This window comes from Staurois parvus, unplaced genomic scaffold (assembly GCF_062004578.1).
Source record: "Staurois parvus isolate SC_StPar_1 unplaced genomic scaffold, SC_StPar_1.0 ptg000387l, whole genome shotgun sequence".
Taxonomy (NCBI): Eukaryota; Metazoa; Chordata; class Amphibia; order Anura; family Ranidae; genus Staurois; species Staurois parvus.
In genome coordinates, this window is record NW_028318183.1 from 4,092,051 (window position 1) to 4,109,398 (window position 17,348).

Consider the following 17,348-nt stretch of genomic DNA (forward strand, 5'->3'; position numbering starts at 1 on the left):
CGCTAATGAGGCTGCAGTGATGGGCACTGATAGGCTGCACTGATGGACACCGATAGGTGGCACTGATGAAGAGGCACTGGTAGGTGGCACTGATGGGCATTGACAGGCATCACTGATGGGCACTGAAAGGCAGCACTCATATATGGCACTGATAGGCAGCACTGACGGCCACTGATAGGCGGCACTGATGCACACTGATAGGCGGCACTGACTGGCATTGATAGGTGGCACTGACTGGCATTGATGGGTGACACTGAAAGGCAGCTCAGATGGGCACTGATATGTATCATTGATGTGCACTGGTAGGCACTGATGTGGCACTGGCAAGTGGCATGGCTAAGCACTGACAGCTGGCACTGACAGGTGGCACTGCTGGGGCTACACAGATCATCAGGGCACAAATGATCATAAGTGCCCATGTCCCCTCTGAGGGATGCCGATTACCGGCTCTCCTCTCGAGCTGTCAGCGTGCTGTCAGAGTGCTGCACACTCCCGGAGGACGTCATATGATGTCCTCCCAGAATGAGAGAACCGCCTTGCACCCGTCATTGTACTATATGGAGGGCGGGAGGCGGTTAAAAAGTAACAATCTACAGATGGAACACAAAGGCTGCATAACACTTAATTTGTTATATGGTAAATTTGCTCAGCTATATTTGGTAATTGGATTGTGTATAACAAAAGGTCTTCGGTAATGTAGAAAGCACAGTTTACCTTCTCTCGATCTAAATGGATTCCACTGATCTCGAAATCAAATAGGAACAATTCAGCCACTCGCCTTTAAAAATCAAAAGACAACATGAGTAAATACAGTACAGAACTTTCACCTTCTTTACTTCAACAGAAAGATATTTTACTTACTACAAAATTCATTACTGTACTATATATATGTGCAACTTCTCATTTTGATGCATAAGAAAATACGAGACATTTGACATTTGCCTTAAAAGGTGAGATAATATACCTGGTCTCAGGATCCAAGGAATCCATAACTGCTTTGTTTTCTAGAAGTTCTCTTAAACTTTGATATAACTCCACATTGGTGTTCAACCTTCAAAAAAAATAAAAGCAACATCTGAAATAAATATTTTTTAAGACTAGGTATGGGTTATTTTGCACAGCTCCAGCTTGGAGCAACATAAGTATGCATGTGTCATACCTGGCTGATCCCTGCAGATGCTGGAAATCACAGTAGCAAGCACTAGTAATAAGCTTGGATAAGTTCACCCTTGGATTCAAAAACACCTGCGTGAGCCCGCCGGGATAATTGTCCACTGTACAGGCCAATCATCAGCAGCTAGGGCATTCCCTGCCCCACAGCTGCACATATACACACCCCTTGTACAGTATATGAGTGACTACGGGGTGGGCACTACCCTAGCCACAGATGATTGGCTTGTACAGGCAAGAGCTTTCTAGCGGGCTTGCACATATGGGTTCAGATCCAAGTCTGAACACAATCGAGCTTATCAAGCATCGTTCCTACAGTGATCGCCGCTAGCTTGCACGTACCATGCTGAACAGCTGCCCTGCTGCATAGTTAACATAGGAGGTCGCTGGCTTGGCAAAGACATCATTTAAACCACTTGCTGACCACCCTATAGCAGTTTTACTGCTACAGGGCAGCCGCTTTGTGCAGAATCATGTATAATATACAGTTAGGTCCATATATATTTGGACACAGACACAATTTTCATACTTTTGGCTCTGTATGCCACCATAATAAATTAAAATGAAACATTCCAAATTAATTTGAAGTTCAGACTTTAAACTTTAATTCAAGGGCTTGAACATAACATCAAGTACAAATTTTAGGAACTGCAACCATTTTTATACACAGTTTCTCTATTTTCAGGGGCTCAAATGTAATTGGACAAATGAATATAATCATAAATAAAATGTTAATTTTTAATATTTTGTTGAGAATCCTTTACTGGTAATGACTGCCTGAAGTCTGGAACCCATGGACATATATGTAGTTCCGGGAGCAGGGCTAACCTGTCAAGTGGAAGCATTCAGGCAGCAGCGCTGCCGCCCGATTGCTTCCACACAGCCCACAGTGTCAGCCTCTCCCCCCACTATATGTCCCAGGCTTCGCTTGCCCATCTGCGGGCCCAAGACTGGTTTGGTGGGTGCCGGGGCATGTGGTATAGGGGAGGGAAGAGGAGAGCGGACACATTTGCTCCCCTCCCCTTCTTCTCCTGATCTGGAAGTGATGTGAAGTCACTTCCGGGTCCCCGTTTGACAGATTCCTGGTCATTGAGGCTGGGAAAGAATGTAATGCGGTGTAATGTGTTACATTACATTCAGTGTAGTACAGGGGAGACATGCAGGGTCTTTTAGACCCTGCATGTCTCAAAAAAAGAGAACCTGTCACCAAAAATCATCACATAGGGGACCTTTTTGTCCCGTATGTGATCAAAAAAAAAAAAAAAAAAGTAAATTTTTTTTTTTTTTTTTTTTAATGTAATGGAAGTTACACCCAAGCATATAACACCCCCAAATGTTTCAAGGCCCCCCACCCCCACATATGAATGCATGCACAAACGTAAAAGCACATACTCTGGTGCCTACACATGAAAACATGGATTGCAATACACGTTACATATCGCCGCACATACCAGAATGAGAGTAATAATTCTAGCACCAGACCTACTCCATGCACTATACTGATGATAAGAGGCTATAAAAGTGTCGCCTATAGCAAATATAGGGTACTAAAGTTTGTTGCCGTTTCACGAGTGCACGCAAATTTAAGATTTTACATGTTGGATATCTATTTACTGGCTGCAACCTAATCTTTTATATTTTACAAAAAAAAAAATTGGATAGTTTATTGCTTTTTGTGCCCTAAAATTAACTTAAGTGTATTTTTACTGAAAGTTTGTGTTTCCTAGACCTTTGTGATAATTTAATGTGACATAAAAAATTGGAACTACCACTATTTTATTCTCTAAGATCTCTGCTTTCAGAAAATATATAATGTTTGGGGGGGGGGGGGGGTCTGTGTCATCTTCACGCCTAAAACTATTTTTTTAAACGTGTGCAAAAAAAACGTAAAAACAGCTCTGGCAGAGAAATGGATAAAGGATAAGTCCGACACTCCACTTTCCTGACGAGCAGCCAATCTGTGCTCACAACACTGCACGGTCTCTCGGAAGGGGAGGAGGAGATAATGTTAAAAATATTAAATGTCGCCATAAAGCCCCTTTTGTTTTTAAAAGCCCCAGACATTATTTAAAGCAGATTTACATACAGTTTTGGTTAAAATTTGTTTTTTTTATGAGGACAAGTAGATTGTCATGATGGACAAGTAGATTAGGACAGAAATTTAGTCCCTGGACAAGTAGTATTTTCCAAAATTTCCACACTCCTGTGTATACTTGTTTGTATTAGTTTTAATTAATTATCTAACCACTTAAGTTTGATCCCCTTTGGATCTTTTCTATAATTATATCAAGGACATATCCTATTTTCTAAATTTATATATGGTCTTCCATTCATACCATACTATAAGGTTAGGTACTTGTCAGATTGGATATTTATACGATTTGGTTAATTTCCTAATGGCATTCACAATTGGTGAAGAAATTGAGCAGGAGATTAGAGTGGCATTTAGCCAGGATATTAGTGAACAAGATCCTCCAGAGGGTGATACTATCAAGATCCTTTTTAGGGAACATAGAAAATGAATAGTTAAATCATTGAATAGAAAGTGGGATATCCTCTCCTTGGAGTCCTAAATCAACCATAAGATTATCCCAGGGGACTTAAAAGGGAGAGAGTGATACCAGCCACCCATTTGCAAACAAACAGGTTTTTAGAGAAGTGGAAACACTTGTGAATTGATCATGGGTTGGAATTAATGCGCCTGATAGTGGATAAGGAAAATTTACAACTGGTTGATCTCCAGACCCAGATTGATGAAAAGTAAAATAAAATTGGAACCACACAAAAGATAAACCTGATTTTGTAAAGTTCAATGATTTACCATATTTTCCGGCGTATAAGACGACTTTTCAACCCCTGAAAATCTTCTGAAAAGTCGGGGGTCGTCTTATACGCCGGTGCGAGCCGGTGTCAGGGCGGCACTTTTTCGAGGGGCGGCGCGGCGCCGCCCCCTCCTCCTCCAATGGACACTAAGTACAGGGGTGGGCAGAGGGGCTGCTGTACCTTACCTGGCTCCAGTCCCACGACGATCCGGTCCAGGAAGCGCGGCTGCTCCTTCTTTCAGTTCGGCCGCTCGATGGTCACGCGGCCGCTCGGCTCCGCCTCCTCACCGGTGATTGGGCGCCAGCACTGGAAAGGCACACAGGCGATCAATCACCGGCGAGGAGGCGGAGCCGAGCGGCCCCGCGAAAATCGAGCGGCCGAACTAGAAGAAGGAGTAGCCGCTCCTCTCCCCCACTGACACTAACGATGGGGCACTATTCCTCCTCCACACTGACACAAACGATGAGGCACTGTTCCTCCCCCACTGACACCAACGATGAGGCACTGTTCTCCCCACTGATACCAATGATGGGGCACTATTCCTCCTCCCCACTGATACCAATGATGGGGCACTATTCCTCCCACTGATACCAACGATGGGGCACTATTCCTCCCACTGATACCAACGATGGGGCACTATTCTCCCCACTGATACCAACGATGGGGCACTATTCTCCCCACTGATACCAACGATGGGGCACTATTCTCCCCACTGATACCAATGATGGGGCACTATTCCTCCCCACTGACACCAACGATGGGGCACTATTCCTCCTCCCCACTGACACCAATGATGGGGCGCAATTCCTCCCACTGACACCAATGATGGGGCGCAATTCCTCCCACTGACACCAATGATGGGGCGCAATTCCTGCCACTGACACCAATGATGGGGCGCAATTCCTGCCACTGACACCAATGATGGGGCGCAATTCCTGCCACTGACACCAATGATGGGGCGCAATTCCTGCCACTGATACCAATAATGGGGCGCTATTCCTCCCACTAACACCAATGATGGGGCGCTATTCCTCCCACTGACACCAATGATGGGGTGCTATTCCTCCGACTGATACCAATGATGGGGCGCTATTCCTCCCACTGATACCAATGATGGGCCACTATTCCTCCCACTAACACCAATGATGGGACACTATTCTTCCCACTGACACTAATGATTGGACACTATTCCTCCCACTGACACCAATGATGGGGCACTATTCCTCCCACTGACTAATGATGGGGCACTATTCCTCCCACTGACTAATGATGGGGCACTATTCCTCACACACTGACACTAATGATAGGGCACCATCATTGGTGTCAGTGGGAGGAATAGTGTCCCATCATTGGTATCAGTGGATGAAATAGTGCCCCATCATTGGTGTCAGTGGGAGGAGTAGTGCCTCATCATTGGTGTCAGTGGGAGGAATAGCACCCCATCATTGGAATACCATACTGAAATAGCATACCATACTGAAATCAAATCTGATGTTTTTTCATTTTTATTTGGTGTGCGTTGGAAGAGGGGTAGTCTTATACGGCGAGTATAGCTCAAACCCTATATTTTAACAGGAAAAGTAGGGGGTCGTCTTATACGCCCAGTCGTCTTATACGCCGGAAAATACGGTACTTAAAAAGGAAATAGAGAAGGTACAAAGAAATCTTAAGGCTACCAAACAATCTAAATTTAAAAGAGATTTAGAAGATTGGGCGAAAGCGGAGATTTTTTATCTCACCCTGAAAAGGTAGATGTAGATCTAGGAGGAGGAAACGAAGCTCGCGATAAAGATCTACAGAAGGCTTTACCTCCTCTGAAAGTGAGAGAGAGGAGCAACGTTTGGTTGGTTTTTTAGATGAGGCACCCGCAATTGCAGAGGACTCAACATTACCCAAGTAAATCTTGAAATTATCATGGAACTACTGGAGATGGCACTTTATCAAAACGTTTTTCAATCTGGTGGTGTATACTACCAGCAGATTTGAGGCACCTCTATGGGTGCCCCATGGGCATCTGCCTATACTTGTCTCCATCTTGGGTGGTGGGAGGAGGAAGCAGTGTACACTGAGGAACTTGGTAACAATTCCCATAATATTAAAATTGACCTATACAGTTGATGCCCGTGAGATTTTTCATTCCTTGATTTGTCTATCAGGATTGAAAATGTGGGACTTAAGACCAAAACTTTTAGGAAAAAAAAACTGCAGCAAATACACTCCTTCATGCTTCTAGTTACCACCCCAGCTCCTTGATCAGGGGAATACCTGTAGGTCAATTTATGCGAATTCGTAGGAACTGTTTAGAGGACGAGGACTATAGGAGAGAAGCTGGAGACCTCTACAATAGATTTAAAGAAGAGGGCTAGTACCCGGGAGAGACATGAGTTAGTATGACCTAAGGAGGTTCACAAGAGCAATGCTGTATCCAATGATGACCCAGTGAGAATTATTACTCAATTTGGGACCCAGTGGAATGAGGTACAAGAGATCCTTGATAGGCATTGGCACATACGGACACGTTCACAGAATCGACATGCTATTGTCGGCCCTAGACCATTTATAGTTGCTAAGAGGGCCAAAAATTTAAAATTATATGCTTGTACAATTTGAATTTATACGAACAGGTAGAACCTGGTTGACTGACCTTCCGGAGTTGAGGGGAATGTTCTCATGTGGACATTGCAATATCTGTAAATATGTGGAAAGAACGGAGATTTTCACTAATTCTGAGGGGAAAAAACTTTACCAGATAAGACAATTTATAAACTGTGCCACCACTAGAGTACTTTACATCATTGAATGCCTTTGCAAAAAATATTATGTGGGCAAAACTAAACGTCAACTCCGTATCAGGGTGGGTGAACATCTTAAAAGCATAAGGCTGAGGGAGGAAGGGGGGGGGGGGCGCTCGTGAGCAGCGTCCGCATATGGCCACACTGTAAGCTTGCTCATCTGCCGACCCTCGGGGGGTGGGGTCGATCACTTTCCCTCTAGCCTCCCTCTGATTGCTGCCGTCCACCACCCCGATGGGCCTCCAGCGCTCGGCAGGCTGCGCTGGAACTTGCGGCCTACCCGCCAGCGGACGCATCTGAAGTCCTGGCCTCAATTTGAGGTCTGCTGTCGCCGCTACTCGCGGGTGAACTGGGTCCCACCAGCGAAGAGGACCTGGCATCAGAGGCATCCCTGCAGTCACCAACTCCGACTCTGAGGGATGCTGAGCTCCTGTGCCGCTTCAAGTCCATGCCGCAGTTGTAATTATCCTCCGCTACTTCCAAGCCGGCAGACCGTCTCTCACCAGAAATTAGGGAGTTGGGCAATCAGACAAACGATCTCAAAGATGAAATGGATGCTGCGGCCACGGTCATTGAAAGCCACGAACAGGATCTATGTAACCTCAAGGAAGAATTGGCACGCGCACTTCTCTGGCTTGAGGATTTCGAGAACCGTTCCCGCTGCGGCAATTTGCGCTTAAGGGGTATTCCGGAAACCATTATGGATCTCACCTCAACCGCTACTGCCCTGTTTCAGGAGCTAACGCCCACCATTCCCATTGACCGGCTCGAATCTGACCGCATACACCCTGCATTGGGCGCCAGACAGGAGACCCCTGGTGGGAGAAAGTTGGTAGCACAAGCCTATCCATTCGAATGTGGAAATAAGCACCCAGCATGGAAAATACCATTTAGTCCTGATGGGACAAAAGCGTTATTAGCCACTTAGTTTGGCTAACTAGTAAGGTGAGCGTACACCTATTCTTGAGCACTGGGAGTGTTGCACGGCACATTAACTGGCACTGGCAAGATTTGAAGCACAAAGTGGACTTTATAATAATTTATGATTATATAGATTTTCATATTTATATGTTTTGTTGCACAAGATATTGCACTGTTTGAAGCACATGGTTTTTTCATGTTTATATCATTTTGAGTTATATGCTTATGATTGATTTAATATATATTGTGGAGTGCGACACATTTTAGATATAATTTAGATTTTTCACGCAAATATACACCTATTTTTTTTTTTTACCATAGACAAGTCATAGGATATATTTATGCTGAAATTTATGAAGAACTTTTTTTTTATTGGATGTTTTATGTGTTCACAGACAGTGTTTTTAGAAGTAAACCTGAGCCCATGCAGTGATGTCCATCACAGAATCATGCCTGTTTTTAATGCAGTGTTGTCTGAGGGCCTGAAGATCACGGGCATCCAATATTGTGCTTCGCCCTTGGACCTTGAACACCAACTTCTACAGATTCTCTGAATCTTTTGATATTACGTACTGTAGATGATATATTTAAAGTTTTTGCAATTTTATGTTGAAAAAACATTATTCTGAAATTGTTGTAGATGCAGCTTTACACAGATTGGTGAACCTCTTCCCATCTTTACTTCGGAGACACTGACTCTCTAAGATGCTCTTTTTATACCCAATCAGGTTACGGATTTGTTGGAAATTAACCTAATTAGTTGCAAAATGTTCTTCCAGCTCATCCTTGTTAGTACCACCGTACTTTGCCAGCTTTTTGTTACCCTGTCCAAACTTTTTGAAATGTGATGCTGCCATCAATTTCAAAATTACCTTTTTTTCTACAATTGTACATTTTCTCATTTTAAACATTTGATATGTTTTCTATTATGTATAAAATATGGGTTTACGAGATTTGCAAATCATTGCATTCTGTTTTATGCAGCGTTTACACAGTGTCCCAACTCTTTTGGGGAGAATTGAGGTTGTACATACAGGTAACTGGTACCTGGAAACTTCTACAGAGCAACTTAGGTCTTCCAATTTTAAACGCCTTCTGAAAATGTAATTGCCTGAATGCTTCCATATTTAATACTTTGAGTCACTTAAAAAATGTGAACACCGGATTTGCATACTTGATCCAGGTTATTACTTCAGTATTGAAGTCACTGGATCAGTAAAATAGCCAAGAAAAGGGTCCGCAACGGCTGTCTCCACATTTCCTCAGTACAGATTCTTTTTAGCATTAAATTTTTTTCCATATTCTTTAGTAACAATGTGTTTTACAATTGTTTGAAAATATATCATTCTGTTACAGAACACAATGTTTCCAATGAATGATAGAGACAATATAGCAAAATAGATAGTAAAATTAGAGGCTTTGCAATGGCACATATATTACAAGTTCTGTTAGTAAGGCGGGCCACCACTTGTGCATTTTTGAGAGAGCTGAATATGGTGTACACCTAGTGCTGTGGATGAAAAAAAAAAATATAGGAAAAAAAAATGGGAGGCAAGCTTGGGGGGTTAAAGCGTGGAGGTCAAGGGAGTGGAGAAACGAAAGAGATGTTTCTTAACAGTCAGAGAGGGAGAAGATGGTCTGTTTCTTAAGTAGGGTACACACTATAAGAAAATCGAAGTAGACTACTCCTGTACAAAATCCTCACAAACCAGATACAAGGCTAATATGGGATTCGTGGAGCAAATATCTAGATGCTTCCACTCTCCGTAGAGATGTAGTAGGGGAAGCCATTGCAAATGAAAGTCGCTGCAGCCTTAGGCATTTTAAATGACATTGTGACATTAAATGGCATTATAAAATCTGAAGACTACCAAAGAATTCTGGAGTGCAATGTGGGGCCCAGTGTCCGAAAGCTGGGCCTCGTCAGGTCATGGGCAGGGATGTTGCATTCCTATCGCCCGACGCCCGGAACAGGCAGTTATTTTTCACATTTAGCGCTGCTGCAGGCAAGCAGCAGGGTTTAGAGACGCCCTCCCGTGGGCTGTCCCTATCGACCAGCCGGTGCTTCTGCCGACTGATAATAGAGGCGGCAGTGGTGGATAGATCAGTACCTTCTCCCCAGCAGAGATCAGGCGGCTCCTTAGTGTTCTACTCCTCCCCAACCCAGAGGTGGAGCCTGCTGCCAGGCTCACACTGATTGGGTAGAACTCCAGGATTGGGTGTGGCAGGCCTCGGAGTTGATCACTCCTTGCCATAGGTGTGCCGATTTGAGAGAAAGCTGCAGGACTAGTATGTATGTGTGCTGTGTAGCGGCTGAGTGATCAGGAAGCACATGCTAACCCTTTCATTGCTAGAAGATAGTGAGTGGATATGGTTAACCCTTTTATTGCCAACAGATGAGATCCCAGTTGGAAGTGCGTGATAAGTGTTTCAGATAAGTGTTGGAAGCATATGATTAACCATTTCATTGCTAGCAGATCCCTGGTGGAAATAGCCATTTGCATTAGGGATCGGTTAGCATTTAAATGGTTAGTCATATGCTTCCGACATATCTGAAAGGGTTAATCATGCACTTCCAACTGGGATCTCATCTGTCAGCAATAAAAAGGTTAACCACGTCCAGTCACTAGGAATCTTCTAGCAATTAAACTTTCATTGCTAGAAGATACCTGGTGACTGTACATGATTAACCAAGTGGTGGAACTACCAGGGTCTCAAAAGTCGCACTTGCGACCAGGTCCTAGTAATTCACTACCATATGAGGGCCCCAAGACAACAGGAAAGCGGCCTGCTGCGGGACTATAATAAATGGCTTTGGGATCAGTGGGAAGGATCACGGAACCGATGAAAAGGTCCCCAAGGGTCCTTCTTGGTTTTTTTGCAATGGGGCTCTGAAGGTTCTAGCTACACCTCTAAGGGGCAGACAAAAACTGCAATCAGTCTGCCCACCTCTATGACATAGGAAGCAGGAAGAGATGATCATACATCACTTCCAGTTTCCCCGGTGCCACTTTTATAAATAGAAAGCTTTTGAGCACACTGATCGTGAAGTGATCAAATGCTTTTAAGTGCAGAAGAGGGATCTGGGTCTTGTTGACCCCAGATCTCTCAATAAAGAATACCTGTCACTGCCTATTGCTGTCACAAGGGATGTTTACATTTCTACAGCGCATTTGTTTTTTTTGGGGTTTATTATTACAATGTTCAGTCCAGCAGGGCCTGGGCATAATACTGTAAAAGCCAGGCTTATAACTGTGCCAGAGAGCTGCACTTGATGAGACAAGCTCCAGAAGCAACATAGAGATGAGCCTGCTAGCAAAAACAGGTTAGTCTTTAACCACTTGCCCTCCTGAGGATTTACTGCCCTTCCTGACCAGGCCATTTTGTGTGTTAGGGCGCTGCATTACTTTAACTGACAATTGCGCGGTCATGCAACGCTGCACCCAAATGAAATTTACATCCTTTTTTCCCATGAATACAGCGGTCTTTTGGTGGTATTTGATCGCTGGTGCATTTTTTATTTTTTGCAGTATAAAAAAAAAAATTACCAACAATTTTGAAAAAAAAAAAAACAACTATAGTTTTGATTTTTTTTCCCTATTAAACATGTCCAGTAAAAATTTTTTAAAAAAATCTAATGTCATAAATTTAGGCCAAAATGTATTCTGCTATGTCTTTGCTTAAAAAAAATCCCAATAAGTGTAAATTATTCGGTTTGCATGAAAGTTATAGTGTTTACAAATGGTGGTATATATACACACACAGGGATTTTTTTTAAAATTTTTACTAGTAATGGCAGCAATCAGCAACTTATAGCGGGACTGCAGCGGGCATTTTGACACCGAGGGGAACTGACTTTGTGTCACCGACACCAATACAGTAATCAATGATAATAAAAAGCACTGACACTGTACTAATGGCACTGGGCAGAAAGGGGTTAACATGTGGGGTGATCAAAGGGTTAACTGTGTGCTGTTTTACAGTGTGTGGCTGTGTTTGTGCTTCACTGTAAGCACATTGCTTTGCATGGCTGTGTTATGCACAGCCATGTGAAGTAGTGCGCAGGAGCGGACAGGGGAGAAAACTGTTGTTTACAAACAGCTCTCCCCCCCCGGAGATCGGAGATGCTGAGTAATCACTGGCCGGGACCCTGTGATTGACAGCCGCGATTGGCGGTGCGGGTAGGGCGCACGCCCCCTACCCGGAAATGCAAGATCACGTATATATACACATGTGATTTTGCAAACCTGTGCGCCCCGTTGCAGTACTTCTGCTATCGGGCGGACGGGAAGCGGTTAAGACAGCAGAGATGAAGAAAAGACATCCATTCACCTAGGTTACAAGCACAAAACTGAGGCATGCTGGTAGCAGGATGGACTATCCTGGGTTGATATATAGTTTTTTTTAACCAGTGTGCAATCCTCCTGTAGGCATCAATATAGCTCAAAGGCTTCAGACTTTCTGTGCCAGTCAACTGACAAATAAAATAGCTTTTTTTTTTTACCAACGTTTTACATTTTAAAAGTGTTTTAGAGCCATTTTACTTTCAATCCTCCCTACGGCAGGATACAGTAATAACACAGGAGTATATGGAAAGAACCACAGAGTACAGCAGAGGGGATCAGAAGTCAGTTTTAAAGCTTTTATTATGACCTCCATTAGATAGTCTTAGGCTGGAGCTCAAAAGAGCTTAAAGGGCTTCAATACAGCCGCTTGAAGCTAAATAAATGCTTTCCAAATACTTGCTGAATCTGATGCTCTTTAACCACTTGCCTACCGAGCACATATACCCCCTTCCTTACCAGGCCAATTTTCAGCTTTCAGCGCTGTCGCACTTTGAATGACAATTGCGCAGTCATACAACACTGTACTCATATGAATTTTTTATAATTTTTTTCCCTCACAAATATAGCTTTCTTTTGGTGGTATTTACTCGGGCTGGGTGTTTTATTTTTTGTTTAAACAAAAAAAAGAGCAAAAAATTTGAAAAACAGAAGTTTTTCTGTGTTTCTATTATAAAATTTTGCAAACAGGTATTTACTTGCCGGTATTTACTTGCCGATGGGTGTTTTACTTTTTGCACTATAAACAAAAAAAAGAGCAAAACATTTTTTTGGTTTCTATTATAAAATTTAGCAAACAGGTAATTTTTCTCCTTCACTGATGTGCGCTGATGAGGCGGCACTGATTGGCGCCACTGCTTGGCACTGACTCGCGGCACTGCTGGGCACAGGTGGGTGGCACTGCTGGGCACCAATCATCAAGGCACTGATCATCAGTGCCCTGATGATCGGTGCAGATCCCTGTTTTGACAACTGCCAGTTCTCGGCAGTACTTTCCTCACGCTTTGACAGCGCGAGGAAAGTGCAGCCGAGAACTGGCAATTGCATTTCCCGATGATCAGCGTGTCATTGGACACAGCTGATCATGTGGCAAAAGGCCGCTGTGATTGGCCTTTTACCACATCACGTGATCAGCTGTGCCTGTAGGACACAGCGATCACGGAGATCGCCAGGTGCGCACCCCCAGGGGCGTGCAGGAGAGCGTGTTCTGGGAGGACGTCATATGACGCCCTCCCAGAACTGGCCGGCCGCACTGCAGCCGTCATTCGGCTATCTGCGGTCGGCAACTAGTTAAAGTGCAACGTCAGTCAGAAAATTAAGTCCTACTAGATTACCTCATGCTGGACCCTTTTGCAGGTATAGCAATGTAAAACATAAAAAAATAAGTGCTTATACTTTTAAAATCCAGTAATACAAGGAGATGACCAGAGACTGCGGACACAGTACAGGAGATGACCAGAGACTGCGGACACAGTACAGGAGATGACCAGAGACCGCGGACACAGTACAGGAGATGACCAGAGACCGCGGACACAGTACAGGAGATGACCAGAGACCGCGGACACAGTACAGGAGATGACCAGAGACCGCGGACAATGTACAGGAGATGACCAGAGACTGCGGACACAGTACAGGAGATGACCAGAGACTGCGGACACAGTACAGGAGATGACCAGAGACTGCGGACACAGTACAGGAGATGACCAGAGACTACGGACACAGTACAGGAGATGACCAGAGACTGCGGACATACTACAGGAGATGACCAGAGACTGCGGACACAGTACAGGAGATGACCAGAGACTGCGGACACAGTACAGGAGATGATCAGAGACTGCGGACACAGTACAGGAGATGACCAGAGGCTGCGGACACAGTACAGGAGATGACCAGAGACTGCGGACATAGTACAGGGAAAATACCAGGGACACAGTACAGATGACCAGAGACTGCAGACAATGCAGGGAATGACCAGAGACTGCAGACAGTGCAGGGAATGACCAGAGACTGCAGACAGTGCAGGGAATGACCAGAGACTGCAGACAGTGCAGGGGATGACCAGAGACTGCAGACAGTGCAGGGGATGACCAGAGACTGCAGACAGTGCAGGGGATGACCAGAGACTGCAGACAGTGCAGGGGATGACCAGAGACTGCAGACAGTGCAGGGGATGACCAGAGACTGCAGACAGTGCAGGGGATGACCAGAGACTGCAGACAGTGCAGGGGATGACCAGAGACTGCAGACAGTGCAGGGGATGACCAGAGACTGCAGACAGTGCAGGGGATGACCAGAGACTGCTGACCTTTGGGGAGGGAGGGGGAGCGGGTACCTGAATTTGACAGGTACCCGCTCCCACTTCCCCGGTGTTGTCTTTCCCTCTTCTTCCCACGCCAGCTTCTGTGACAGCCGGGTGCCCACTGCGCATGCGCGAGAAGCGCTGCGCTTCGTGAATGGCCGGCGCCTTCTGGGACCTGTCATGTGTCCCAGAAAACACCGGATCATTCACAAAGCGCAGCACATGCGCAGTGGGCACCCGGCTGTCACAGAAGCCAGCGCGGGAAGACTGTGCAGCGCTGGAGCGAGGAACAGGTAAGGCCCTGCAGGCGAGAACAGCTGAGCGGCTGGCCCGATATTCTGACATGGTGGCGGCAGAAATACCGGACCGGCCGCTTTATATTCGCTCCATAAGACGCACTGACATTTTCCCCCCTTTTTTTGGGGGAAAAAAGTGCGTCTTATGGAGCGAAAAATACGGTATGTTCCTTGCTAAAGAATATTATTTTTTATCAAGTTGTCTTGGGTAAAGTTCCACTTTAAACTAAACTTTACGAGTGAAGAATAATAAATGTACATGTGTTAAAGATGTCAATGGTATACTGCAAACTTAATCTTATATTCACAGCAGTTAAAGACATTTTAAGCAACTTCCAACAAATGAGAACAGCACTGAAAGCTGCAGCAATTGGTTAGAATGGAGACTACTACCACCAGCTTCCGCTCAAAGTAGTAGTTAAAATGCATAGCACTCTTCTATTCAAACTTAAGAGCAAAATGTGGCAGAGATATTGGTGACATACTTTTCCACCATGGTACTTATGTTCCTGCAGGCTTCCTCAGCTGCATCTTTGAAAGAGGAGTCAGGGTGAGCGACCTTGACAAAGTCAGCCTGTGGAGATCAAAACATCTTATTAGTCACAAAAAAAACTAAACAAATAGTGAACAGATCTACTAAAATGGAGAACGCAATAGCTAACCATCTTCATTAGTATGCAATGAACACAGAGCAGCAGTGTACAATAACTGCATCACTTTCATTTCACTAATACAGTAAAGCACCTTTCCATTCTTTACAAAATGCAGTGGCAAAAACTGATACACTGAACTGCACATGACAACCTATAGCCAATTAAAATTGTTATTATGCAAAGTTATGCTGTGTGCACAATTATTATGCAAGTTGTATTTTTGAGGATTCATTTCAATACTGAACAACTGCTCTTGGTCAATCCAAAATGTTAATAAACCAAAAACCTGAATATTTAAGAAAGTAAAAGTCAGGTTTTGGCTTTCTTAGGAGAATATCTATGTGTGCACAATCATTGGGCAACTATTTGAGTGAAAAATTATTATGCAACTAAATGAAAAGTGAGAAGAACAAACAACTCAAAATTTACAAATAAACAATTCTGACAGAAAAAAAAAAAAAAAAAAAAAAAAAAAATCAGTGACCAATATAGCCACCCATCTTTTCAATAACAGTCATAAACCTTCCATTCATGGAGTCTGTCAGGTTCTTGATCTGTTGACGATCAATTTGTTGTGCTACAGCAACCACAGCCTCCCTGACACTGTTCAGAGAGGTGTATGGTTTTCCTTCACTGTAAATCTCCGGTTTAAGAAGGGCCCACAAGTTCTCAATAGGGTTTCGGTCAGGTGAGGAAGGGGGCCATGTCATTATTTTTTCATCTTTAAAGGCCTTTATTGGCTAGCCATGCAGTGGAGTACTTCAATGCATGATATTTAGCATTGTCCTGCATACATATCATGGTCTTCTTGAAAGATGCAGACTTTCCTGTACCACTGCTTGAAGAAAGGTATCTTCTAAAGACTGGCAGTAGGTTTGGGCGTTGATTTCGAGTCCATCTTCAACCCAAAATGGTCCAGCTAGCTTGTCTTTAATAATACCAGCCATACCAGTACTCCACCTTGCTGGATCCCGAGTCGAAATAGAGCTCTGTACCCGTTACCGATCCAGCCATGGGCCCATCCATCTGGCCCGTCAAGAGTCACTCATCTCATCAGTCCATAAAACCATTGAAAAATCCTTCCTTACCCTGGCCATGTCTCTGACAACTAAACATGTTGTACTACTGAGCACTCCAGGTAGGTTACAGTTCTGGAATATGACAGCAATGGAGGACAATGGGTTCCTGATAGCTTCACGTTTGATTCCTCTCAAATCTTTGCCAGTTAATTTGCTTTTTTTCTCAACACATTTCTTGCGACCCTGTTGACTATTTGCAACAAAACGTTTGATGGTTCTGTGATAATGTCCCAATTTCTTAGAGATTTCAGGAGTGCTGCATCCCTCTGAAAGTCTTTACAATTTTTGACTTTTCAGAGTCAGTTAAATCTCTTTTTGGCCCATTTTGCCTGAGGAAAAGAAGATGCCTACTAATTATGCACACCTTAATATAGGGTGTTGATCTCCTTAGGCCACACCCTCCCTCATTACACAAATACAGGTGAAACTCAAAAAATTAGAATATGGTGCAAAAGTTTATTTATTTCAGTAATGCAACTTAAAAAGGTGAAACTAATATATGAGATAGTTCAAGCCGTGATTTGTCATAATTGTGATGATTATGGCTTACAGCTCATGAAAACCCCAAATCCACAATCTCAGAAAATTAGAAGATTGTGAAAAGGTGCAATATTCTAGGCTCAAAGTGTCCCACTCTAATCAGCTAATTAATCCATAACACCTGCAAAGGGTTCCTGAGCCTTTATATAGTCTCTCAGTCTGGTTCAGTAGGAATCACAATCATGGGAAAGACTGCTGACCTGACATTTGTGCAGAAAACCATCATTGACACCGTCCATAGGGAGGGAAAGCCTCAAAAGGTAATTGCAAAAGAAGTTGGATGTTCCCAAAGTGCTGTATCAAAGCACATTAATAGAAAGTTATGTGGAAGGGAAAAGTGTGGAAGAAAAACGTGCACAAGCAGCAGGGATGACCGCAACCTGGAGAGGATTGTCAGGAAAAGGCCATTCAAAAGTGTTGGGGGCTTTCACA

The 17,348-nt window shown here is 44.0% G+C and overlaps 1 protein-coding gene across 1 annotated transcript in view; it reads right to left on the minus strand.

Annotated features, from left to right (window-relative positions):
* MIPEP (mitochondrial intermediate peptidase) overlaps positions 1–17,348 on the minus strand; it is a 171,097-nt gene that overhangs the window by 131,472 nt on the left and 22,277 nt on the right. The window contains exons 3-5 of the mRNA XM_089685808.1: positions 15,130–15,218; positions 965–1,051; positions 715–778 (exon numbers count right to left, since the gene is read on the minus strand). Of these exons, the coding sequence (XP_089541934.1) occupies positions 715–778; positions 965–1,051; positions 15,130–15,218 (240 nt within the window). The remainder of the gene's footprint in view (positions 1–714; positions 779–964; positions 1,052–15,129; positions 15,219–17,348) is intronic.